This window comes from Cetorhinus maximus, chromosome 2, assembly GCF_964194155.1.
Source record: "Cetorhinus maximus chromosome 2, sCetMax3.hap1.1, whole genome shotgun sequence".
In the NCBI taxonomy this organism is placed as follows: Eukaryota; Metazoa; Chordata; class Chondrichthyes; order Lamniformes; family Cetorhinidae; genus Cetorhinus; species Cetorhinus maximus.
The window spans coordinates 227752972-227780939 of record NC_135880.1 but is presented as its reverse complement, the minus strand read 5'-3'; the positions used below and the strand labels follow the sequence as shown (position 1 = coordinate 227780939).

The 27968-nt window shown below is 44.0% G+C and overlaps 1 protein-coding gene and 1 long non-coding RNA gene across 3 annotated transcripts in view; both read right to left on the bottom strand.

The window, feature by feature from the left end:
* Nucleotides 1-326: 326 nt before the first annotated feature.
* On the bottom strand, nucleotides 327-26420 carry zpr1 (ZPR1 zinc finger). 2 transcript variants are annotated; one of them, XM_078533549.1, is made up of 14 exons: nucleotides 26242-26420; nucleotides 24278-24439; nucleotides 23336-23426; nucleotides 19170-19240; nucleotides 18419-18505; nucleotides 16367-16489; nucleotides 14864-14917; nucleotides 11532-11598; nucleotides 7929-7999; nucleotides 6486-6575; nucleotides 6150-6260; nucleotides 5243-5332; nucleotides 2752-2817; nucleotides 327-2074 (listed from the first exon to the last, which is right to left on the bottom strand). In XM_078533549.1, the coding sequence occupies exons 1-14, from the start codon at nucleotides 26356-26358 to the stop codon at nucleotides 1943-1945; spliced, it is 1332 nt and encodes a 443-aa protein (XP_078389675.1). In that variant the 5' UTR covers nucleotides 26359-26420; the 3' UTR covers nucleotides 327-1942. The 2 variants fall into 2 exon arrangements, with proteins under 2 accessions (XP_078389675.1, XP_078389686.1); XM_078533560.1 differs by lacking the exon at nucleotides 26242-26420 and adding an exon at nucleotides 24579-24742.
* The window catches only part of LOC144671623 (uncharacterized), a 1108978-nt gene continuing 1081336 nt past the window's right edge, over nucleotides 327-27968 (bottom strand). The window contains exon 2 of the long non-coding RNA XR_013573966.1: nucleotides 327-1072. This is a non-coding gene — a long non-coding RNA (uncharacterized LOC144671623). The remainder of the gene's footprint in view (nucleotides 1073-27968) is intronic.

Sequence of the window (27968 nt, the reverse complement as noted above, 5' to 3'; positions counted from 1 at the left end):
TGCACAAGAACGATTAAGAACAAGCCTTCAACACAATCAGAAAGAGAAAAAAAAAAAGAGCTCGTCCCCTTTGAGACAGTCTGTTTTCATCAGAGACTGGATATACTTTGATATAGGCTGCATATCCCCTCGGTGGTGGAAAGTCAATGTTCTGCAAGTTTACACCATTCAGTCTATTTTGCATACCTGCCATTGGTGATTTTGACACAGCAGTGTAATTTTTCTTTGCCTTGGCATTTGTTCCTTAATAAATGCACAGGTCTGGAATAGGTTTGGGAAAGAATTCATGTCAATTTTATCAGCTGGTGAAAAAAGACAACTGCAAGTTACAAGGGATATTGATATATTTATTAAATATATCGTGACTGAAGATGACAGTTGCTCCCGGACCTATCAAGGAAATATAGAACAACAGAAAATGCTGGAACCAATCAGGCACCATCTGTGGAGAGAGAGAGTGTTTCAGGTTGATGACCTCTCATTAAAATTCTATAGTTGCTGCCTGACCATTTCCAGAATTTTCTCATTTTTATTTCAGATTTCATGGCATTTGACTTTTGTTTTAATGAAATTTCCACTGTGCTTTCAACACATTGGAAAATATAGATTTGGTGTTCAGAAGCTAAATTATGATTCTGACGACACAAACACCTCACCACTTTGCCGGCACAGCAATTAGCAAATAACTCGGGCTAATGCCAATTTCTTCCATGTTATCTCAGCTTGTCACCAAACTAATATAAGTTAAATATTTGAAAGCTTCAGAATGTTATCCAAGTTTAGGATTCTGAAACAGGACCACGGAATCGGAGGATCCAAAGTCCAATTCTACTAATGGAATTTACCAACAGGCAAGAGCCTGGCAGATATACAAGACAATACACATTGTCCCACACCCTAAAGAATAAATCCATCCTACTCCAGTGCAAACAAAAGCAGCTTCTCATATGTACAATGTCTTCATGGTTGATTTAAGTATCATGCAAATCAAATCCTTTATCACCTCTGGACCATCAGTCAAACATTCAGGACTGCAAAGAACAGCTACAATACTGTGATAAAAGCAAAAAAACTGCAGATGCTGGAAATCCAAAACAAAAATACCTGGAAAAACTCAGCAGGTCTGGCAGCATCTGTGGAGAGGAGCACAGTTAATGTTTCGAGTCCGAATGACCCTTCAACACTTAGTTCTGTTGAAGGGTCATTCGGACTCGAAACGTTAACTGTGCTCCTCTCCACAGATGCTGCCAGACCTGCTGAGTTTTTCCAGGTATTTTTGTTTTTGTTACAATACTGTTTCCTGATTTACTACTTGCAGCTTGATCAGTGCTGGCTTCACCCCAAACTGCTCAACTCCAGGTGAGTGTGATATGGAACCACCATAAGAAATCAGATAATGGAGAACTGGGTTTGGTGGATTAGTTACCCTAATGGGATGGCCTATCAACCTGGACAGACCTGTGAAATCACACGATATTGGAAATATGAAGAAAGCTGACACCTCTGGCTTAAATTTTGTTTTGAAGTCTGGACAAATAAGTACAGAAAATTACATCCAAGCACAGGATAAGCTGCATTAGGTGATGGCAATTAGGTTCCCGCCTGCGATTTCCCTCATTTGAGTTTGATCAGGAAGGACCTGACTGAAGGCTATATGGGCTTTCATTCCCAGCTTGAGCAGTGGGGGGTACAGAAGAATAAAGATGGGGGTAAGCCCAGTAACTGTTATTCATTTCACTCTGCACCAAAGGGCATTCCAGTTTTCAGGACCGGTGACCTGGATGGAACGTATTCAGGACCCACATCACGTTTCACTAACAACACTTCATTGCTCCACTCTTTTTTGGAATCTCATTTCTTTTGATGAATAACTATTTAGATATTTCACACCAGCTATCCCCTTCCTGACTCCACCCTATCCTCTGTTTAAATTCTCTCTGTATTATTTATCCACTTTCTGCTCTTTATAATCTTCAGTTTTCATGTCGTTCAAACCAAGTTCCTCATTATCTTCAAACGTGCGCTCGTATTTCTCAATCTTCATTTCTGGATCAGGATCCGGGGCATATAAATTCTATATCGAGAGAGAGAAAGAAACAAGGAAATATATGTTAGGGATGGAACCCCCATAATAATAATTAAACAGGCAACTCTTTGCCACACTCCAGGCTTCTCCACACTGTCTCTCTGTCTTTACAGCACATTCCAGATCAAAACGAGTTTAAATTATGACTGCAAAAGAGCAATGAAATCTCCATTCAGTCACTGTGGTTACTCACTGAAGTAGGAGACAGAATTGCCCAAAGAGATGCAGGGTTACGATGACACTAGTTGGTCTGGATATGTTAATTGCAAAGCTGTTGAATGAGCAATGCACCGATGGTCACTCGATATTAATTCTGGATGAAAGACAGTGAAACTTCACTGCAGAGACACAACCAGGACAGAGGCAGTCGGCCATCGCTGAACCCAATGCAGCGTGACAGCTGTATTTGTGCAAACACCATTTTGTTCTGGGAATAACTGAACTTGAGTAAATGGATAATCTCAGTGAGAGCTGCGCCCATGGGGGTGTCCCAGGCTGGGAAAGGCAGGGGATAGAACAGCAGCCCCAGTTACAGAGTACATCGGACCATTTGAAGTTGCTATTTCTGCACATAGCCAGCAGTAGAGCAAATTTGTTCTTGCACCTCTTTGGTTGGGCCCCGCTGTGTTTAAACACATGAAGCTATCTATTCCAGCAGCACTTGCCTGGAGGTAACTGTTTCCTGCCGAGTCTTTAAGGATGATGTGGGCTTCTCTCTTACCCGAAATAATCTGAAGGAAAAAAATAATAAAGTTAGATCTAATTCAGACAAAAAAGGGTTTGGTAAAAGCACAGAAAAATTCAAATGGTCAAAAAAGTTAAAAGTTGACATGGGCTTGAGGAATCTCAGAGACTGAGGTGGCTGACTGTCTAGACCAGGCTCGTCCAATCTTTTGGCGTGGGGAGGGCGGTGGGGGGGGGTGGGGGCACACGTTTCCATTTTTTTTCTCACTCAAGGGGCTGATGAGCAAATTTCAGAAAGATAAGGTTTGGCACAACATTAAACATGATTTTTTTTAAGAAGTTGAGTATGAAGAAAACAAAATTTGCTGAACAAAATTAAAGCAACAAATCAATAATTTTTTTTTTAAAAAAGAGCAATTAATAAAGATGACCATTCGAGTTGAGGGGGTCAGAATGTGTATTTCTGGCTCCCTCCCAATCTCAGGGTGCTCCCCCACTCTCTCCCCTCTGCCCGGGGCCCCTGCACACTCACCATCACCGGTGTTCACTGCTCCTCCAATCAGAGACATTTTCCCTCCCACATTTACTGCTGATTAGGCTCATTAATGAGCAAATGCACGAGAGGAATGGCCTTGATTGGAGGAGCAATCCCTTGCAAAATCTTCAACTTCACTTACCCATCTGACCAGCATTTTGAACAGTGGCTCTGGAGCCACAATCTGCTTCACAGGCCGTGGGTGGGCTAAGCCTGGTATAGACTAAGGGTACTTCTTTCCACAAGCAGGTCCTCTCAGTATTAATAAATACTGTAGCTGCTGCCACAACATAGAAACAGGAGGAGGCCATTCAGCCCGTCGAGCCTGCTTCACCATTCAATACGATCATGGCTGATCGAACACTTCAATGCCTTTTACCCATACTATCCCCATAACCCTTTACATTATCATTACTCAGAAATCCATCAACCTCTACCTAAACATACTCAATGACTGAGCTCCCACAGCCCTCTGGGATAGAGAATTCCCAAGATTCACAACCCTTTGGGTAAAGAAATTTCTCCTCATCTTGGTCCTAAGTGGCTTCCCCCTTATTTTGAAATTGTGTCCCCTGGTTCTAGACTCCCCAACCAGGGGAAACATCTTACCTGCATCTACCCTGTCCATTCCTTTAAGTATTTTGTAGGTTTCAATGGGATTACCTCTCACAAATAGAATTCGCATTTATAATAAAATGTTCCAAGGAGCTTCACAGAAGCTCAATCAAACATAATCTGACACCGAGCCAGGTAAGATGACATTAGGGCAGATAGTGAAAAGGTTAGTCAAAGAGATAGCTTTCAAGGATTGTCTCAAAAGAGGAAAAATATAGAGAGGCAGAGCAGTTTGGGGATGGATATCCAGAGCTTAGGGCCTTGGCAACTTGAAGGCATGGCCACCAATAGTGAAGTGATTAAAATTGAAGATGCTTAAGAGGCCAGCGTTAGATGAGCACAGATCTGAGGCTTGTGGGGCTGTAGGAGATTTTTTTTTAATTCTTCCACAGACAGAATGTGGGCATCACTGTCTAGACCAGCATTTATTGTCTTTCCCTTCAGGTGGTGGTGTGCCACCTTCTTGAACTGCTGCAGTCCTTTTGATGTAGGTACACCAACGGTGCTTTTGGGAAGGGAGTTTCAGGGAGCTTACAGATATAGGGAGGGGTGAGATGCAGGTTTTTGAAAACAAGGATGAGAATTTTAAAACTAAGGTTTTGCTGCACTGCAAGATAAGGAATAATGCAACGTGGCTTTAACAATTCCATTATCCCACAGGAAGAGCAGGAATAAGTTCCACAAATAAAAAACTGAAGGATGCACCAGTGATCACCACATCTAACTAGGGGTAATCCAGTTGTACAGCACATATAGGGTGGAGTATGTCACACAGCAATAGAGGCAATGAGTGATAAACCGTTCACTTGGCTTTCAGTAATACTGAATAGGGTCAAGACCTGTGCCTGTGAATTACACTGCTCTCTGTTACTGTTGGAGCTTTATTCAGCCATCAACCATTTTATTTTGACCATCATCTTCTAGACAGCTAAAGCCACAGCCAACAGGCTTCATCAACCCAATCATTAGTGTAATCCACCTTACATCACTGCCTTTTACAGGAACAGAGAGTCCTACAAACATTAGAATTGGAACAGCGCTTACATCAAGTTCAGCCATGGGCAAAGATGCAAACTTGATGTCACCAGAGTAACGCACCGTGTAATGGTCAGGTTCATTTTAAAGTATTCACTAGTTCTGAATCTGGTTCAGCTTTCAGTCACTGCTCAATGTCAACAGGATTCACTCACACAAGGTGAGCTGCAAAAGGACCATTGTGAAACTAGTCTGTTGCATATTTCAATTAAACAGAGCTGGACAGACACTTTATTACTTTACCTAGGGAATAAAGTATGAAATTCAGCAGCTAACAACTTTCTTACCTCATCCAACTTCTGCCCAAATTCTTTAATCTTTTCAGATCTTTCAGGAACCGTGCTGTCCCCAGCAAAAAATGGGTTCTTTACCACAATCTATTAATCAAGGGAAAATATAGTCAGAGATCCCTCCAACTCCACTTTCAGGCTCCAGCCTAGAACTATAACTATGATAGAATGCAGTACTAACAAAACCAAAGTCAGTGCACAGCTTTTCCATTTGTTGTCAATCATGAAGGATTATTAAAGTTTGAATGTTTATAGTAGCAGCTTCCTCTAACATCCACTGCCCTGCATGCCCCCTGTCCTCCATGCCCAACTTCTCAGGAAAACCTTTGTACCAAATATCTTTTGTTAGACCATTAAAGTTCTGTTACATCGTTCAGGTGAGGTTGCAGCCTTTGACTTGGACCAACATTGTAATGCTCCCAAATATTGAATAATCTGTTCTATCACAGCGACTGATGTTTTGCTTCAATACTGAAACTAAAACTAATCAACTGAAAGTTCAAAAGATCAGTATATGGGGCTAAGACTCAATTGAAAAACCAATTGCAGGGAATAAGGAAAAGGTCATTTGGCTTCTCAAAGTCCAAAACTCTCTGCAAGAGCTTGCTCTGATGGGAGAGTTAGTCCATTTGAGCAACTGCAATGCTTGTTGCTTATTCCAAACATTTCTCACAAGTGAGAAAGGTTTTCCTACTGCTCCACTACTTACAGAAATGCAAACTGTTGAAATGTTCCCTTTCTTGTGGGACTGCAAGGAGGGGCATGGGTAAGAGCAGGAATGGGTACCAGCTCTCCCCCTCCATTGTCCCAGGACACAGTTGAAAGCATCACCAACACCTTGCATGTTCCCAATGTTCAGGACCAGAAGAAGTTAGTAAGATTTAGAAAGGGAATCATTTCTCACCAATTCTTTCACATCTGTCAGCAATCCTTCCAAGGTGGTGAACTTTCCTCCGAGAATTCCCATCCCAAGCTCAAACTCCAGCTCTGGAATAAAGATGCTGCAGGTTTCAGACTGCAATAAACAAAAAGAACAGAATTATTGTGTTGGCACAGCCATTAAAAGCACAAGTCATTTACAAATCATGTTGCTTGTAAAGGTTTAGTTATCCATTGTAAATGTAAGCATATATTTATCAGATTCATTTCTCAGATGCAATGAGTTCAACAATAGAACACATGAAAAGCTTGTCCATTGGATAATGCTGCTGCAAACTGTGATCATGGAACAATGCTGTACCTTGAGCAGGTCCCTGCTCATGTCAGAAGGGTCTGTAATCCTCAGTGTGATTTTGGTACCCAGAGGTTCAGTGGCTCCTCCAGACTTCACCTAAAAATTGCAAAATACTACAAATGAACAAGCAGAGTTTATACAATTCTATCATCCTTTCTTTTTGCTGACTAACACCACTGCTATCCTCCCCCTCTGAAGATTCTGATTCCTTGCTGGAGTAAGATGCCACAGCACTTAGACTCTTGCACCTTATCCAAGAACCTTCTCTATCTGGGAGCTGGGACAATAAGCATTGCAAACTATTTAACCATGGTGGGCATCACAGCCAGGCAACAGCTTGTTACTACATGAGTGACTACACTGTAAAAATACTTCACCAGCTGGAAAGCACTCGAGACCTCCGATGGTTGTGAAAGGTGCTATATAAATGGAAGTCTCCCTTCCTCCAACTTTGCAACTTTTAAAAAATCTATTCATGGGATGTGGGTGTTGCTGGCCAGGCCAACATTTATTACCCATCCTTAATTGCCCTTGAGAAGGTGGTGGTGAGCTGCCTTCTTGAACCGCTGCAGTCCATGTGGTGTAGGTACACCCACAGTGCTGTTAGGGAGGGAGTTCCAGGATTTTGACCCAGCGACAGTGAAGGAATAGTGATATATTTCCAAGTCAGGATGGTGAGTGGCTTGGAGGGGAACTTGCAGGTGGTGGCGTTCCCACGTCTCTGCTGCCCTTGTCCGCAAGTCACTAAATAATGATCGGGGCACAAAGTTAGTCCATTTTTAAAATTCTTTAACTCAAAGGCATAGGGTCAACGGTAACACCTGTGCCCTCAGTTAACTCAGCTCAGAACACCTCTCTGGCCTGCAGGAGCAAACACATGCCTTTCTTCAGACCTCTGCTCAGATGTCAGTCTATATCACTGCACCATTTCTATACACAGTCAGATCCTCGCTGACTTTGCTAAATTACACAGCTGCAATAAGAATTTCTCTTTTGCAAGGGCAATGCCAGGGCAGCTCACTGGTCTAGTGTGAGGGAGGAAGAGGAAAGACTGACCATGGCCCCTGCACAATAAACAAAATACAGTGAATGTACAAACATGAAATTCCCCACGCAGTTAAATCAGCACTCTCTAGCATGCCTTTGGAGAGACAGTAGCAATGGTAGGGAAAGCATCACCTAAGCTACTCTGTGATATCAGTTCAGACCAGAATCGTCAGAGGCTATGGACTAGGTCATCAGATTATCCTTTTGGGAATGGGGAGGGGCTCATGGTGCAGGATGATCTAATGAGGGGCCAATTCTTTCAGAAGACAAAAAAAAATGGGAGGGGCAAAATAAATGTACACAATGCCACTATCAATAGTTTAAACTTCTTCCCCACAACACAAAAGGAAGTTCCCCCTCCCCATTATATTTTAGAAAGCCAGTAATATTTGGCAGAGTTACCTCATTGGTCCGGTGTCCACAAGCCTCACAGTTTGTTGCCATGATGATCACCTCCTTAAAGTGTGGGATTTCTAGGAACCTTTGATGAAGGAAAACACTGGCACAGCTCAAAATTAGGCCCAATTCCCATGCCAGAGTAGTGTGGCTGGTAAATGAGCAGTGAGTGTTCCCAGGTTGTTACAAGACCCATTACCAGGGATGAATTTTGACAACAAAAAAAAAATCAAAAAGGATTCATTCCTGAGAATAATCACAATTGTTACAGTGCAGGGGGTGACCGTTCAGCCCATTGTGTCTGCACCAGCTCTGAATCAGCAACTCACCTAGTGTCATTCCCCCGTAGTCTCCCCATAACCCTGCAGATTCTTCCTTTTCAGATAACAGTCTAATCCCCTTTTGAATGCTTCAATTGAACCTGCCTCCACCACACACATAGGCAGTGCATTCCTAACCCTAACCACTCACTGAGTGAAAAATTCTTTTACTAAATTACTTCAAATCTGTGCCCCCTCATTCCCTTTAACGAATGGGATCAGTTTCTCCCCAGCTACTCTATTGAGACCCCTCATGATTTTGAATACCTCTATCAAGTCTCCTCTCAACCTTTTCTTCAAGAAAAAAAAATCGTAACTTCTCCAATCTATCTTCATAAAGTTCCTCATCCCAGGAACCGTTCTTGTGAATCTCTTCTGCATGCATGAAGATCCCATGGCATCATTCTGATGCAGAACAGAGTTCTGGGGTATTTGGTGGTGTGGTGGTAATGTCAATGAACTAGTAATCCAGAGGCCCAGGCTATCTGGGAACATGGGTTCAAATCCCACCACAGCAGCTGATGGAATTTAAATTTAATTAATAAATCTGGAACATAAAGCTAGTCTCAGTAACGGTGACATGAAACTATCAATTGTTGTAAAAACCCATCTGGTTCACTAATGTCCTTCAGGGAAAGAAACCTGCCGTCCTTACCTGGTCTGGCCTACACATGACTCCAGACCCACAGCAATGTGGTTGACTCTTAACTGCCCTCTGAAATTGCCTAGCAAGCCGCTCAGTTCCTAGGGAAGGGCCACAAATGCTGGCCTTGCCAGCGATGCCCACACCCCATGAAAGAAAACATTTTTAAAAAGAGTTACCTCCAGTGTTCTGGCCAATATTTATCCCCAACAAACATCACTAAAGCAGATTGCCTAATCATTAACATGTCGCTGTTTGTGGGAGCTTGCTGTACATAAACTGGTTGCCACATTTCCTACATTACAACATTGACGACACGTCAACAATATTTTACTAGTTGTAAAGTGCTTTGGAACATCCTGACCTTGTGAAAGGTGCTATGTAAATTAGTTTAGTGCTGGTCTATAGTGCTATGCTTACCATATACGCCTTAAATACCGGGAAACTAAGAATCAAATCACTAAGGGAAGCACTGGTGCTAGAAAAAGTACACCACAACCCAAAAGCAACACAAGAAATTGGTGATAATTTGAAGGGAGCTGTGCTAATCTTCATTCTTGCTATGTGTATATTCTAATCTCATAAGGAACCTGACAAGAAACTCAGAAAACCCTCAATTATTGAGGAAAGAGATCAGTATGGGAAGTAAACAGATCGAAAAGGTGAACATTGGTACACTGCCATTTACTGTAATGACCATGGTTCCATGTAAATAATTCATCCCTTTCATAACCAGTCAAGCAGTTATGCACACCATATATAAACGATTTAGACTTGAATGTAAGAGGGTTGATCAGTAAGTTCGTGGATGACACAGAAATTGGTGGGGTGGTAAATAGTGAGGAGGATATCCTTAGATTACAAAAGGATATAGACGGGCTGGTCAGATGGGCAAATGGAATTTAATCCGGATAATTGAGAGGTGATGCACTTGGGCAGGACAAACAAGGCACGGGAATACACGATGAATGGTAGGACCCTGGGCAGTACAGAGTATCAGAGGGACCTTGGTGCACATGTCCACTGGTCCCTTAAGGTAGTGGGACAGGTAGATAAGGTGGTTAAGAAGGCATATGGGATACTTGCCTTTATGAGCCAAGGCGTGGAATATAAGAGCAGGGAGGTTATGCTGGAACTGTATAAAACGCTGGTTAGGCCACAGCTAGAGTATTGCATACAGTTCTGGAATCCGCATTGTAGGAAGGATGTTATTGCACTAGAGAGAGTGCAGAGGAGATTTACCAGGATGTTGCCTGGGCTGGAGTGTTTTAGTTATGAGGAGAGATTGGATAGACTGGGGTTATTTTCCCTGGAGCAGAGAAGATTGAGAAGGGACATGATTGAGGTGTATAAAATTATGAGGGACATAGATAGGGTAGACAGGAAGGAACTTTTCCCCTTGGCGGAGGGATCAATAACCAGGGGACATAGATTTAAGGTAAGGGGCAGGAGGTTTAGAGGGGATGTGAGGAAGAATTTTTTCATCCAGAGGATGGTGGGAATCTGGAACTCACTGCCTGAAAGGGTGGTAGAGGCAGAAACCCTCTTAACATTTAGGAAGTATTTGGATGTGCACTTGCGATGCCATGGCATACAAGGCTATGGGCCTAGTGCTGGAAAATGGGATTAGAATCGTTAGGTACTTGTTTGACCGGCGCAGACTCAGTGGGCCGAAGGGCCTTTTTCTGTGCTGTAGACCTGTATGACAAATCATTTTGGACAAACCTCAAAAAAAGGTAAAGATGTGATTATTCACTGAGCAATAAGCTCCCAAACAATCCAACACCCAAAACACAAGGACCCTTAGCTCTGACTAAACTGGGACAAAGAACTGGAAATTTCAGGTTGAAGAAACTGTTTTGCTAAGTATCCACCCTTTGAAACATGAACCCAATCTTTTCTGAATTTCAGGCACTGACCAATCCTTCGTGTAGCTTCAGGAAATTTCATATTTCCAGTGAATAGTCTGGTTTCAATCTCCATCAAGTAATCCCATTCTCCAAAAATTATTTTATTTCATATGACTGGTAAGAGGATATTACAGGGTATCACCCTTTAATGAGAAAGCTTTTGTTAGCTCCCCAAATGATGAGTGAGTGAGTCTCACAGAGTAGAACAAAGCCAGCTTGGACTGTCAGTCTGTGCAGAGCTCACTTAATTGAAGTAGTGTTAGTGACCCAACATGTTAGCCACCCCCAACACAATGGTCATGCTTTATGTAGGAGACACAGGCCCACCTGGTCTGCCTTCCACATGACCCCTCCTAAACCCCGCGAGCTTCCTGACTGCCAAGCAACAATGCAACTGTGTGTGGAAAACATCAGGCTCCACTTGATACAGTTCACATTGAACGACCTGTTGTCAATCACTGTCCAGATTTGCATGAGGAATGGGCCTGGAGCAAGGCTCAGTGCATTCAGTGGGTGAGGGAAAGAAAAACAGAACCTGAGCTAAGAACTCTTGCAGCTTGAGATTTCCATGTTTTAACCCCCAGTCTAACTCAAACTGGAGCTGCTTCTTTGTTGGCATTGAAATAAAGAACATCCTTCAAAATTGACATTTTGGACCCTTGGTCGAGTATGCTGGATGCTTTAATTCCAAATGCCTATTGTTCCATTGCATCAAATGCTCTCTGTCAAAGGATACGCACTAACTTCATGTTGGTTTCAGCAGGTGCATTGCACTGTGGACAGTTGGTACCAAACTGCAACACCTACAGGGAGAAGGAAACATGCCATTTAGCAACACAGATTTCCCTCTCTGTCAAGACTATAACCGATCATTTCAGGATTAGATATCCCCTGGTCAAGTCTGGTTACTGGATGCAGAGTTTAAATGCACCCAGCTGCTCCTAATCCCAGCCTAAGGAAAGCCTCCTCTCAATGTCAAAGAGTTTTTGAAACATAAAAGTACAACTGGTATATGTGAAACACACAGATCTTCTTCAATCTGACATGCGCCAGAAAATAAACATCTGATGTCCAGGAAACCAACAGCATTGTTAGACTGGAGGCTAGCAACCTGCCAGCAGATTAAGGGAACTGCTTTAAGTGTTAGCAAGATCTTGAATAGCCAGTGTGCCTGAAATCATTCCATGGCTAGGGCATAGGATGGGAAATCTGAAGTGCAAGGGAACCATTAAAATAACAGGTCATAGAATCATAGAATGGTTACTGAACAGAAGCGGACCAATCAACTCATTATGTCTGTGCTGGCTCTCAGAGGGACTCAGCTAGTCCCAAACCCCTTCCTTTCCTGTAGCCCTGAAAATGTTGTCTCTTCAGCTGTTCTCAGACAATGCATTCCAGATTCTAACCATTCGTTGTGTAAAATATATTTTTCCACACGTTACCATTGCTTCTTTTGCCAATCACATTAAATCAGTGTCCTCTAGTTCTCGACCCTCCACCAATGGGAACAATTTCTCCCTATCTACTCTGTCCAGACCCCTCATGATTTTGAATATACCTATCAAATCACTTCTCCAAGGAGAACAACTTCAGCTTCTCCATGTTATCTTTGTAACTGAAGTTCCTCATCCCTGGAACCATTCTCATGAATCTTTTCTGCAACCTCTCCAATGCCCTCGCATCCTTCCTAAAGTTTGGTGTCCAGAACTGGACACAATACTCCAGTTTAGGCTGAGCCAGTGTTTTCTACAGGTTCATCATCACTTCCTTGCATTTGTACTCTGATTATTTATAAAGCCCAGAATTTTGTATGCCTTATTAACAACTTTCTTAATCTGCCCTGCCACCTTCAACAATTTGAGCACATAAACCCCTCGGTTTCTGTTCCTACACCCCCTTTGGAATTGCTCCCTTTATTTTATATTGCCTCTCCTCATTCTTCCTAACAAAATGTTTATTTCACACTTCTCGGCATTAAATTTCAGGTGTCACTTGTCCATCCATTCCACCAGCCTATTTCCTCTAGCTCTTCCTCACAGTTCACAATACTTCCAAGTTTTTTTGTCATCTGCAGATTTTGAAATTGTGCCCTGCATATTCCAGTATAGGTCATTTCAGGAAAAGCAATGTTTCTAGTACCAACCCTGGATGCCCTCACTGTATGTCCTCTAGTCTGAAAATCTGTTCACCGTAGCCACACTGTTTCCTGTCACTCAGCTAACTTCACATCCATGTTGTCACACTTGCCTTTATTCTACATGCTGCAACTTTGCAGGTAAACCTATTTTGTTCCCCTTTATCAAACGCCTTTTGGAATCCATGTACATATCAACAAAATTACCCCTATCAAAAAACTCAAGTTATTTAAACACGATTTGCCTTTAACAAATATAAGAACATAAGAAATAGGAGCAGGAGTAGTCCACACGGCCTGTTGAGCCTGCTCCACCATTCAATACCATCATGGATGAACTTGGGCTTCAATTCCATTTTACTGCCTGCTCCTCATATCGCTGAATTCCCCGAGACACCAAAAATCTGTCTATCTCAGCCGTAAATATACTCAGTGATAGGAGTATCCACAAGCCTGAGGTTGGGAATTCCAAAGATTCACAACTCTTTGATTGAAGAGATTTCTCCTCACCTCAGTCTTAAATGATCAGCCCCTGATCCTGAGATTGCCTCTGCACCCTAGATTCCCATACCAGCAGAAACAATCTCTCAGTGCCCAACCTAGCAAACCTCTGAAAAATTTTATAGGTTTCAATGAGATCGCCTCATTCTTCTAAACTCCAGAGAATATCACCCCAATTTACTCAGCCTCTCATCATAGGACAACCCCTCATCCCAGGGACTAATTTACTGAACCTTCACTGTACCCCCTCCAATACAAGTGTATCCTTTCTTAAATATGGAGACCAAAACTGCACACAGATGTGGCCTCACCAAAAACCTGTACAGCTGTGGCAACACTTCTTTATTCTTGTACTCTGACCCCCTTGCAAGAAAGGCCAACAGGCCATTTGCCTTCCTAGTTGCTTGCTGCACCTGCATGCTAACTTTCTGCATTCCTTGTACAAGTACACCCAAGTCTTTTTGAACATTAACACTGACAAGCTTCTCACCTTTTAAAAATATTGCTTTTCTACTCTTATGACCAAAGTGAATAACTTCACACTTCCCTACATTATACCCCATCTCAGAATCACAGAATGTTATGGCGCAGAAGGAAGCTATTCAGCCCGTCATGTCTGCACCAGCTATCTTGTTGCCCACTCACTATCTGCCTATATCTCTTTGCAGCCTCTGTGTCCTCCCCACAGCTTACCTTTCCACCTAGCTTGGTATCATCAGCAAACTTAGATACACTACTTTCTGTCTCTTCATCTAAGTCATTAATTTGCATTGTAAATAGCTGAGGCTCCAGCACTGATCCTTGTGACACTCCACTATTCACTGCCTGACAACTTGAAATAGCCCTGTTTATGCCCACTCTCTGTTTTCTATCCATTAACCAATCCTAAATCCATGCTTATATATTAGCCCTAACTCCATGAGTCCTTACCTTACCTGTTAACCTTTTGTGCAGCACCTTATTGAATGCCTTTTGGAAATCCAGATATACTACATCTACTGGTTCCCCTTTATCTACCCTACTAGTTACATCCACAAAAAATCCTAATACATTTGTCAAACAGGATTTTAATTTAGTAAACATGTGCAGACTTTCCTTAATTAACCCACATTTTTCTAAGTGACTGTTAATTTTAATCCCAGATTATTACTTCTAAAAGCTTTCCCACCAAAGGTTAAACTGACTTGCATGTAGTTGCTTTATCTTTACACATAAAGTTGTAATACTTGCAATTCTTCAGTCCTCTGGCAACCACCCCCCCCACCCCTCCCCCCAACAATATCCGAGGATGATTTGAAGATACATCCCTCAGTATCCTCAGATGCATTTCATCAGGTCTTGGTGACTTATCAACTTTGTATGCAGTCAGCCTTACTAATACCTCCTCTTTATCAATTATTGTTTTGCTCTACAGTTCTCATGGGAACACTCACTTCATTCCTTAAATCATCCACAGTATTTTGGGGTGTCTCCTCTTCTGTACATGCCTGTAAGGATAGCAGACACAAAATAAAAACATTGGTGCACAGAAGATTCATTCACTCTCATGGTTAGTTTTCTCTCTATCCTGTGGATCTTTCCAGCTATACATTGTTGAGTGGGATTGTTGGAGGACAACATTCGAGCTGCTCATCTGAGCATTCCAACAACACTCAAGAAACTTGACACCATCCAGGACAAAGCAGCCCAATTGATTGGCACCCCATCCACAAACATTCACTCCCTCCACCACCGACGCACAGTAGCAGCAGTGTGTACCATCTACAAGATGCACTGCAGGAACACACCAAGGCTCCTTAGACAGCACCTTCCAAACCCATGACCTCTACCACCTAGAAGGACAAGGGCAGCAGATAGATGGGAACACCACCACCTGGAAGTTCCCCTCCAAGTCACTCACCATCCTGGAACTCCCTCCCTAACAGCACTGTGAGTATATCTACACCACAGGGACTGTAGCAGTTCAAGAAGGCAACTCACCATCACCTTCTCAAGGGGAACTAGGGATGGGCAATAAATGCTGGCCCAGCCAGCGAAGCCTTCATCCTGTGAATGAATATATGTGAAAAAAAAACCTCAAGTTGGCCAGTGAATGATGTGAAAACTCGAGTTGCAGGCTGGTTTGTTCATTGTGGAGAGATCACTGGAATGGTCTCTGGAACAATCAACTTTGTGGGAACCACCTCTTACTAGGCCTCAACACACTGCCATCATGAATTTCTGTCAAGAGGCTAAACTCACTCAAATTCCAGGGATTTTGTAGGGATTAGGCTCTCTGAAGTAAAGAAGCTTCACAATAGTAAATATTGTATGGGGCTGGATTTAAACCACATATAAGGGAGATAGATTAGTTCTTAAACATTAACAAATTACTTTAAAAATGCCCATCAAGTTAATTTTTGGGATTTCAAACATTTGACTACTTACTTCAGTCACATCTGTGGTAGTGAGTTCTACATTATGACCTAGTGGGGTGAATATGGAACTCACTACCACAGGGAGTAGTTGAGGTGAATAGTGTAGGTTCATTTAAGGGGAAGCTGGATAAACAGGACAGAGAGAGGAATAGAAAAGTATTCTGATAGGGTGGGATAAAGTAGGATGGTGGAGGCTTATGTGGAGCAGAAATACCAGATGAGTTGAGCCTAATGGCCTGTTTGTGTGTTGTAAATTCTTCATAAATGGCCATCAAATTTCTCTTCCTGGAGCTATGCGTTATTTCTGTTGCTGTATACCAACAAGCATTGCCTTCAATTATAGAACTGGTTTCCTTTAATGGGCTTTTGAAGGTTAGGTTGGGGTCCCCAGTTATGTGGTAACATTTGCTAAACCTCCCTCCCAAACACAAAGGTTGAAAATCCAATATTTCAAAGTGGTGACTAAACAAATCCTAATAACTCAGCCAATATGTATATCTGCCACAAAACCATCCCTACCTGCAGCCCCAACATACTGTCCTGTAGAGCATCCCGCTTGTAGTGAGTAATCATTAATGCCTCATCCTTTTGCGGGGCGTAGGGATTCTCAACAAAGCTGTTCCCAGATGGATCATCAATAACCTGTATAAGGAAACCAGGTTAACAAACTGAAAACAAGTCAGGAGTGTGGTGGAATACTCTCCACTTGCCTGGATGAGTGCGGCTCCAACAACATTCAAGAAGCTCAACACCATTCAGGACAAATCAGCCCACTTGATTGGCACCCTATCCACCACCTTCAACATTTATTCCCTCCATCACCGACGCACAGTAGCTGCAGTGTTTACCAGCTACAAGATGCACTGCAGGAATTCACCAAGGCTCCTTAGACAGCACCTTCCAAACCCATGACCACTACCACCTAGAAGGACAAGGGCAGCAGATAGATGGGAACATCACCACCTGGAAGTTCCCCTCCAAGTCACTCACCATCCTGGAACTCCCTCCCTAACAGCACTGTGGGTGTACCTACACCACAGGGACTGCAGCGGTTCAAGAAGGCAGCTCACCACCACCTTCTCAAGGGAAACTAGGGATGGGCAATAAATGCTGGCCCAGCCAGTGAAGCCCACACCCCGTGAATGAATAAAAAAAAAAAAGTTCCTCCTTGTCCCATGTTCTAAATCACCTACATTTATACTTCAACTACTAGAAACAGTATGCTTTTACCTATACCAGCCCTTTCATTACACCTCTAGCAAATAACTGTGATCCATGTTAATTGTATCAATTGAGGTTATGTATATACAGGTGGAGGACATTGACTGGATATTATTTGAGTACATAGATAGCGACACTTACTGACAGGGGCAGAGCAGGGTCAGGTGACATATCTGTAATGGCTCACTGTGAATAAAACTATTCCAGATAAAGACTGGCTGTGGTTCACCCCTTCATCAGGAGATAACAATTTCCACCATTCAAACCAAATGACCCTAAGTTTAACTCTTTCATCGCATTCATATTTTCTCACACCAATGTTACTGACTCTTTGCTATACCATCTCCAAAGCGACATTGTCCATGTAGTGGGAAGCCCGATACTGTGCAGTCTCGAGCTGTAGTCGTCCTTTGGTTTTACATATTTACTGCTATATCAACTTTTATATGCTCAATCTCACTGTAAAACTTAATTCCATTCATCTCTTTTAGGGCCTTATCTTCTTGGTGTTATTTTTAATGTTTTGTAAACCTGAACCCCCAGGGGTTGGCAGCATAGTGGTTGCATTATGGACAAGTAATCCAGAGGCCTGGACTAATGCTCTGGGGATAGGACTTCAAAATCTCACATAGCAGGCTGGGGAATTTAAATTCAACTATATTAATTAATCTGGAATAAAATGTTAGTCTCATTAATAATGATTGTAACACAACCAGATTGTCATAAAAACCCATCTGATTCACTAATGTCCTTAGGAAAAGAAATCTGCTGCCCTTACCTGGTCTGGCCTACATGTGGTTCCAGATCCACAGAAATATGATTAACTCTTAACTGCCCTCTGAAGTGGCCTAGCAAGCCAATAAAAAATGCACTGTGGGTACACCTACACCACATGGACTGCAAAGGTTCAATGCGATGGCTCACCACCACCTTCTCAAGGGCAATTTAAGCCGGCCAGTGATGCTCATTGCAAGAACAGATTTTAAAAAACACCTCTGCTTTTCTACACACACTTTTCCCAGTGTATAATCAGTTTTTCTTTTAAAACGTTACTCTTACTGATATCAAATTAATTCCGCCAACTCTTGTCCAGTCTATAATCAATATTCCCTTGAAGCTTCCTTTGGTGCTCCAAATGATTTACTATGCATTCCACTGCATCAGCATCTGAATATTTGAACATCATTGCCTCTATCCCTAAAGCTAAGACACCAGTGTACATGTACAATGTTCCATAATTAGTCTAGGACCAGGTCAGCTTTCCCCTGCAATGACTGTGTGCTAGAATTCAAATTGACAGGAAATAGCAGTGACACATCACGGCGTGGAGAGAGAAAGAGAGTTAATTACCAGTGTGAATGGCATCTCTACATCCTTCAGCTTCATCAGCTTTTTAATAAATTCCTCTATCTTCGAGGCCACATCAGGATCAGTTGCCTGGGATGGGTAGGGGTGCAAGAATTAAAGATTTATTTAGGTCACATTCCTGGGACATTCAAAAAAATTACAGATCAAGCCCAAAGCACTAATTAGCATTTTCAAAATGGATCTGAATACTGCTCCCAATGCTGCGGAGCATCACAACCCCACAGAGGGCACAAGAAAAATTATTTGATAGGCAATATGCCTCATGTCTAGTATCCAAGCTCTCTCCACTTTATAAACACTAGCTATGACGAGCCATTCTCTGAACAATCTAGTTCATCCTTGGCTCAACACACCCAATTCTACACACTCCCTTACCTCACCTAACCCAGTGTTGGAATTGTGCGCGCGCTCAGGGTTGTGTGAGAGCCTGACACACATGACCAGGAGCTCAAACTGTGGAACTCTACTTTAGATGCAGTTTATTTTTTTAAAAAAAACAAGTCAGACAGCTCCTAATCCAGTTTCCCAATTTTTCTGTTTTTCTCTCCTATCCCAGAGTCCTGGACTTGTACCTTGATGCCTTGAACATCGGGGAGATTCTGGGAAAGGAGCGGTGTGGAGCAACCATTCAATACTTGACTTTGTTTCACATTCCCAGCAAACTTGTGACCAGTGCTGACCAGAACATGAAGACAGGAGAAAAATAAAACCCCAGGTACATGAAACTACCTACCTTCCGTGTGGGCTGGTCCTGCTCTAGACCAGCAACAGCTCTGTCAATCAGACCCTCAAGAGTAGACAGTGCTGCAGAAACAGGAACAGATCATTATGAGAACATATCTCTTCAACTGCTAATAGCAGCAGGCAAATATGTTCCAAGACAGTCGTTACCATCAATCCATCACTAGCTACAAACAATGCCAATCCAAAGAAGCTCTATAACTAGATACATCACAGTTACAGTATGACATTTAGGTCCAAGCCTTTAAACCAGTAGCACATAACATGCATACAATCCTACAGAACATGAGTAACAATCCTTCACAGATTTATAACAGATTTTGTGATGGATTTTTTGTTTTTAGGGACTATTATAATAACAACTCAAATCTTTATAACTATCATATCTCTGTTTTACTCTCTGCAGTTGTAACTGTTTATAAGGAACCAGTCTAATCTGTGGTTTTTTAAACAGTAAACTGTCATTACAGCAGCCAGCACTGGGAAATGTCAAAATGCTACAATAGGGGCATACATGAGAACAGATGAGAAGCGGCAAACAGGATCATTAAGTGCACCCTGTGAAGGTGGTGCAGAGACCTGCTGTGCTGGTCCCACAATTTAACCACAGGGCTGCAAACACAGGAAACTCCTCTCACCTCATAAGATAAGTGAGCAAAGGTAGAAAACACTCTTCCCCATCCCCCCACCCCTCCCTGCAAACAGCACCTGAACTCTTTATTATGGGGAGGCAGTGGCACTGGTTCTGAAGAAGTCATATGGGACTTGAAACATTAACTCTGTCTTTCTCTCCACAGATGCTGTCAGACCTGCTGAGTTTTTCCAGCAATTTTTGTTTTTGTGGCATTGGGACTGGATTGGTATTCCAGAGACCCACAGTAATGTTCTGGAGACCCAGGTTCGAATCCCACCACAGCAGATGGTGAAATTTGAATTTAATAAAAATCTGGAATTAAAAAAAAAGTCTGATGATGACCATGAAACCATTGCCAATTGTCATAAAAACCCATCTGGTTCACTAATGTTCTTTAGGGAAGGAAATCTGCCATCCTTGCCCGGCCTGGCCTACATGTGATTCCAGACCCACAGCAATGTGGTTGACTCTTAAATGCTCTCTGAACAAGGGCAATTAGGGATAGGCAATAAATGCTAGCCTAGCCAGTGATGTCCACATGAACAGTTATATATATAATAAAAAAAAAACACCCTTCTAAACTAGAAAAATCTCTTTGATCAGGAATTTAATCTCTTTAAATAGTTGTTGGATAGCAAAGAACTTGAGTATTGCTGAAAAAGGTGTGACGTTTTTGTCAGAGCTTTTCGTCTTCCACTCATCAGGACCATTCGCAAGAAAATACCAATGTAAAAGGAAACCAATTTATACTGTATGAGAAGAGAGTGCTGATTGGTAGAGGTGTTGCCATGGAGAATGCACCAGTTGATTGTGACTGACAGTTAACTGCCAAGTATTGTTTGACATCTAAACTGATTGGTCAAGACATTGTCCTGGGGAATGAACCAGTGAATGGCTATCACTTTTTTTTTTAACTGAAACAGGCACAATGTGTGTTTGTTCCTTCTGTCTGCAAAGAACAGGGCCCTGTGTATTGATATATGTAGCTTCCAGTACACACAAATGCGCAGCACAGCAAGCCCGATTGACAATCTTAAATTGGTTCTCAGTGTAATTCTTAGCACACTGAAGATTATTTAGCAAATGTTGCCCAATTGCGGAATCACATCTAATGTTGGGCACTGTTTTGAGTTTGGCAAGCACAGGCTGGCTGGGCACGGGCTGGCTGGGCACGGTCTGTACCCCGCCTGTTGCGAACAGCAGATGGGACATGTTGTTGATATGATTCGCCAGTCTTTGGGACGTATGGCCTACATATCTAGCATCACACTGACACTGAAATACATATACCACATCACTCATTTGTGTGATAGGCAGAACATCTTTTTGGCTTGATGGCAACATCCTGTTAGTGGTGAAAATCACACGTGTTGCTACTGCATAGTAGCTGTGTGGAACAGCTAGCCTCACCTGTTGCTCAAAGTTTTGAGATACCCTGCCCTTCCAGGGTAATCTTGAGGCAGACTGGGCACTTTTCAAGGACAAACATGATGGCCTTAGGCCTGTTCATGAGTTTGTGTGATATACAGTGTGAAATGACCTGATCAGGGTAGCCATTATCCCGCAGGATGTCTCTGACACGCCCTATTTCAGCAACAAGCTTCCATGGTGAGCTCAGGCCCTATTTACGAGGTTGTTGATAAGATCAATCTTACAATGTGTGGAACTATAAGAATCCCAACGCACATATTGAGCAGTGAAGATAGGTTTGCGGTAGACCGTGGTAGAGAACCCCCTGACAGATTTCTCAACTAGTACGTTCAGGTATGGGAGTTCATTTGACTGCTCCATTTCAAAGGTGAATTTGAGCGCAGGATGGAGCCCATTAAGACATGTAAGGAAATTATTACATGCAGCTGTGGATTTAAATATAGCAAACGCATCATCCACATACGGGAAATATGTGAGGGGCAGGAGGCTCGGTGTGTGGGCACCTGCTGCAAATCGAATATAATAAAAAGGCCATTACATTGTAGAAGCTTTTTATGGATACAGGTAAAAGCTAAGCCTACAATTACTATTTAACCTTATTATTACTATTTAACATTAACATAGGCAAACTTTCTGCAAATGGGTTAACAGAGAATCTTTATGCTGTGTTCACAGTTTTGTGCTAATATTAGAAAGGTGACTGGTTAAAGGCCAGGCAACAAATGGTTAAAGGCCAGGCAACAATTATTTTTTATCTCCTAGTTTTGTGACCTATTTGATTACAAATATCGTGTAAAGTTGTTAGCTTAAATCTTGAAATAAGGTCAAAAGGTAATGTCTTAATGTAATGCAACTGATGGTTGCTGTTTGTTCAGAATATCATTGAAGTAGGAGGAATTTGGCAGTTTGTAATCTCCCTTATGCAATGGTTGCTTGGTGGAACCGGGGACGGATGGGGGAGGTTCTGAAGCAAGCAGATCGAGGAGGAGATTGGCCAAACTTGCTGTCAGGACCTTCCTGCACTAGGGAGGGTTGCCGGGGGGTGAAAATCAGTCAATCATGAACGGTCGCTATCAGAGAAAGGAACCAATCATGGACCATTGCTATCAGAAAAGAGCCAATCAGATAGTGTGTACATGGCAGGGCGGGAAGCAGAGGCCTATTTGAGCACAGTGTTCATTAAGCTCGAGGCTGTCACTGCAGCGGACAAGGAAAGGGGACAGCCTGTTTGCCTATCTGAACAGAGAACGGACAAGGACGGATTGACCACCCGAACCTTTCTGTTTCTCGGGGAAACCAAGCAACTAATGCGCGGGGTGAGTTGCCACTGGTATAAGTATTATTAAACTGTAACAGAAATCAAACAACAAAGTACAGTTGTTTTGGGTGAAGTCTCGAGATTTGAGTCATTGATATCCCGAGTAAACCTCCAAACCCAGGTGTCATTCCATCAAAGCCACATTTCTCATGGAACCCAACAGAGATGTTTGCGAGAGATGGGCCTAAAGGGGATCCCATGGCAACACCATCTATTTGGGTAAACATGGTATCATTAAAGCTGAACTGAACTGAACTCCATGAGTTGCCAAGTTCATAAATTCAATGAATACTGAGTTACGCAATGGTGGCGGGTCTCGGTCACCGTGATATAGTACTATGTGCTAATACCTCTGGCTTCCTTGATGAATAGGCTAGCAATGTCAAATGAGCAAATGGACACAGCATTGCTATTGATGCACAAGTCCTGTATGGTCTTCACAAATGTGAAGGAATCCTTCACCGTGTATCTGGAGAACTTTATTCTCTTTAATAAACAGAGAGCGATGACTAAAAGAATTCTTCCTGATACCCAGCCAACACCTTTTCCCTCCAATCTCACAACTTTTTCAATACAACCTATCCAAAACCAATCAATCCAATCCTTTCATCTTGAACACCGCCGTTATATTCCCTCTCAGCCTGTGTTTCTTTAAAGTGCCCCAATGCAAAGTATCATTCTGGTCACCCTTCTCTGCATCTCCTCTGGAGCCAAGATGGGAATTTTACACCAACATCTCCTGATCTAATGGTACAAACACTAACCAGCTACTTACCCCCTTTCTGTGTGAATGGTGGAATCTCAAAGTCAAGTTCAGGGATTTTAGTTGTCGCACAGTCAGCTTTCACAACTTCACGGTTCAAATCCTGCACGACACAGATTCACCACATTAGACAGGATTAATCACAGGCTGATTTAAAAACAATGATCTGCTAGTGCAAGTCAGTATTCAAATCAAACAGCTTGACAGAATTACTTTGTAAATGAAGAACACAGTTAATCAATAGATAACCAAGGTGACTATTTGGGTCCACATGGCAATGTTCTGTGGTACACTGACTACACAGCACCAGAACCTTCAACTCTCTTACCCAAGTGGCTATTCTTCATACATCAGTCTAGTTAGCAAATATCAGCGGTTAATCACACTAAAACTATCCAGCCATATCATCCCAAATTTCACCAATATTCACGTGCACTTCAGCATGGGGGGAACTAAGAGCAGTAAGAAATAGGAGTAGGCCATTCGGTCCCTCGAGCCTGCTCTGCTATTCAATAAGATTATGGCTGATCTGACTGTGGCCTCAACTCCACATTCCTGCCTGTCCCCTCTAAGCCTTGACTCCATTGTCGGTCAAAAATCTGTCTAACTCAGCCTTGAATATATTTAATGACCCAGCCTCCACTGCTCTCTGGGTTAGAGAACTCCACTCACTGATGACCCTCCAAGAAGTTCCTCATCTCAATCTTAAATGAGAGACCCCTTATTTAGAAACAGTGCCCCCTAGTTCTAGATTCCCTCACAAGGGAACATCCTCTCAATGTCTACCCTGTCAAGCCCCCTTAGAATCAACAAGATCACCTCTCATTTTTCTAAACTCTAATGAGTATAGGCATCACACTGCTAAATAAAAAGAACAAAAAAAAAAGTCTAACTGAGACAAACAAAAATTTTAATTTATGGTAATAAGAGCACAGAGTGCAGTCACTAACTCACCTCCTTGGAGGAAACAAGCAGGGTATAGCGCACTCCTTCCTCCTGAATCATCCCAGCTGACTGGATCTCATTATTAACCCAACCACAGTTTTCACAGGCAAAAGAACTCACAATAATTTCCTTGAAGAATGGAATTTTAGTCAACAGCAACCGAGTCATCCCCTTTAAAGAGGGACAAAGAGAGAAGGAAATATTGATGTGCATCATTATCCATTGAACAAAGCAAATAATAAGGTCTGACACTTGGCCACATTACTGCACACACACAGCCCGGAATGTCGAAGGGAATCGGTAAAGTCACCATCACTGATGGGATCTCTGAAGAAGAGTCATTCACACTTGAAACGTTAACTCTGTTTCTCGCTCCACAGAAGCTGCTAGACTGCCTGAGTTTTTCTAGCATTTCCTGTTTTAATCACTGATTCAACAAGTGAAAAAAGAGCAAAAAACATTTTTCTCGAACAGGATTTCCCAAAGTTGGGTTGCGAGACTAGATTTTGAGATCTCAAGCTCAGAGTACAACCGCTCCCCACCACCCCTCCCTTACATCCCCTCCCTACCCACACCTCCCCCTCCCCCACATCCCCTCCGCACACACACCTCCCCCTCCCTCACATCCCCTCCCCACACACACCTCCCCCTCCCTCACATCCCCTCCCTACCCACGCCTCCCCCTCCCCACCTCCCCCTCCCCCACATCCCCTCCCCACCCACACCTCCCCCTCCCACACAATCCTCACCCATTCCCTCTAATACCCCCCACCCACCTCTTACCCCCCACCCCCCTCATACCTCCCCATACCCCCCACCCCCCTCATACCTCCCCACCCCCCTCATACCCCCCCACCCCCCTCATACCTCCCCAGACCCCCCCCACCCCTCCTCATAACCCCCCACCCCCCTCATACCTCCCCAGACCCCCCCCACCCCTCCTCATAACCTCCCCCCCCACCCCTCCTCATAACCTCCCCCCCCACCCCTCCTCATAACCTCCCCCCCCACCCCTCCTCATAACCTCCCCCCCCACCCCTCATAACCTCCCCCCTCCTCATAACCTCCCCCCCCACCCCTCCTCATAACCTCCCCCCCCCACCCCTCCTCATAACCTCCCCCCCCCACCCCTCCTCATAACCTCCCCCCCCCACCCCTCCTCATAACCTCCCCCCCCCACCCCTCCTCATAACCTCCCCCCCCCACCCCTCCTCATAACCTCCCCCCCCCACCCCTCCTCATAACCTCCCCCCCCCACCCCTCCTCATAACTCCCCCCCCCACCCCTCCTCATAACCTCCCCCCCCCACCCCTCCTCATAACCTCCCCCCCCCCACCCCTCCTCATAACCTCCCCCCCCCACCCCTCCTCATAACCTCCCCCCCCCACCCCTCCTCATAACCCCCCCCCCCACCCCTCCTCATAACCTCCCCCCCCCCACCCCTCCTCATAACCTCCCCCCCCCACCCCTCCTCATAACCTCCCCCCCCCACCCCTCCTCATAACCTCCCCCCCCACCCCTCCTCATAACCTCCCCCCCCACCCCTCCTCATAACCTCCCCCCCCCACCCCTCCTCATAACCCCCCCCCCCCTCCTCATACCCCCCTCCTCATATCCCCCCCGCCCCCCCCTCCTCATACCCCCCCCGCCCCCCCCCTCCTCCTCATACCCCCCCCGCCCCCCCCTCCTCCTCATACCCCCCCCGCCCCCCCCCTCCTCCTCATACCCCCCCCGCCCCCCCCTCCTCCTCATACCCCCCCCGCCCCCCCCTCCTCCTCATACCCCCCCGCCCCCCCCTCCTCCTCATACCCCCCCCGCCCCCCCCTCCTCCTCATACCCCCCCCGCCCCCCCCCTCCTCATACCCCCCCCGCCCCCCCCTCCTCATACCCCCCCCTCCTCATACCCCCCCATACCCCCCCTCACCCCTCCTCATACCCCACACCCCCCTCATATAACCCCATACCCCCCTCACATTCTGGAGGCAGCTCATGCACAGACTCTCGATCAGGGTCGGACCCGAGTCCTCGGCCCCCAAATCCGGGAAAACCGGCCCGGAGCCTCCAGCAGCCGCTTCACAGGCCAGAGCCATGGCCCAGCCTCAGGCCTCCGGCTCCCGCTGCTGCCACCCCGGCCTCGGTTCTCGGGCCTCGGGCCTGAGTAGAGGAGCCGCCAGATCGGCCAAGAGTCTCCCCCACCCCTGCCGCCACACTCCGACTCGCTGCTGCCACCACCCGGCTGGAAGATCACATGAACCAACTGAAGCAACTTGCACTTATATAGCGCCTTGAAATGTCGCATTGAGATCATTTCAATCTATTTATCCTTGTTCTCACTGATTTTAAAAAAATAAATTATTCAAATAACTGGATAAAATTTGAGAAGTATTTTGTTACCATTGCCCCTTACCACATTCTCAGCAGGTGTGAAAGCATTGGAATTGGTTTTTGAAGTACAAACATAATGTCTGCGCACAGCAAGATCCAAAAAACAACTAAAATCTGCTTTTAATTAAAACAGGAAATGCTGGAAATACTCAACAGGTCAGGCAGCATCTGTGAAGAGAGAAACAGAGTAAACTTTTCAAATCAATGACCTTTCTTCTGACAACAGACAAATCATCTTACAATAAGTTATTGACCTGAAACATTAACTCTATTTATCTCTCTCTCCATAGTGCCAGGCCTGCCAAGTATTCCCAGCATTTTCTGTTTTTAGTCCAGGTTTCCATGCAGCATGCACAGTATTTTGCATTTTGTAATAGGTTGATTTTGCTGTTCTTTGTTGAGGGAGGATGTTTACACAGGACACAAGGAGAACTCCCTCCCTCTTTTCAAATAGAGCCTGTGTCCTTCATAACTCAAAAGCTCAACTGTAACCAAGAGAGCCAAATGGAATCCTGCTGTTGTAAAGAACATATGTTTTTATTTCTGTTGGACTGTGGATTAAAATTACAATGGCTGCAGTTTGAAGGACATGTCTATTGGAACAGTGTGAGGGATATATACAATGTTGTTGTTCTGGAACAGAGTGTGCCATGAAAGACAGGATGGTGCCGAGGAGGAGTCTGGTCTAATGGTGAATTGCCTGACAACATTTTAATTGGCTCCTGACCAGGTGACCAGGTTTTGTGTGAGAACAGTGCAGCAGAATAGCTCCTAGCCTGAAAGGAAAAAGACCTAAAACCGCCCTCCTGTGTGTGTAAAAGTCCAGTAATTCCACAATAATAGCTAGCTGGCTTTTTCTCCTCATATCTCTATAACCTGCTCTCTCTCTCACAAAACCCCTGTCAAGAGGCAAAGGGGAAAATCACTGTTAGAGACATTGAAAGGCAAGTGCTCAGCCAGTGAACTAAATACAGAAAGTGCTAGAAGACCACCGCGTGTCATCAAGAAGAGCTGAAAGGAATTTGGAAGACATCGATCAAAATCAACCCATCGAATCCTGTACTCTGGAATTGGTGCTGTTGAACTGTTTTATCCTGCCCTTAAAATCCATGTTTTTGTGTGTCTTACGTGTCTTGTATGTGTGTGTATAGGGATTTAAGAAGGGGTAGAGTTTAAGTTATAGAGTTACAAATTAATAGTTCATGTTTCTTTCTTTTGCCACTGGTTAACGACAGTCTGTTCAATAAACAGTTATTTACTTATTAAGTTTACAAAGCTGGTGCTCGTATTTTGTTACCTAAATTAAACAGTGAGG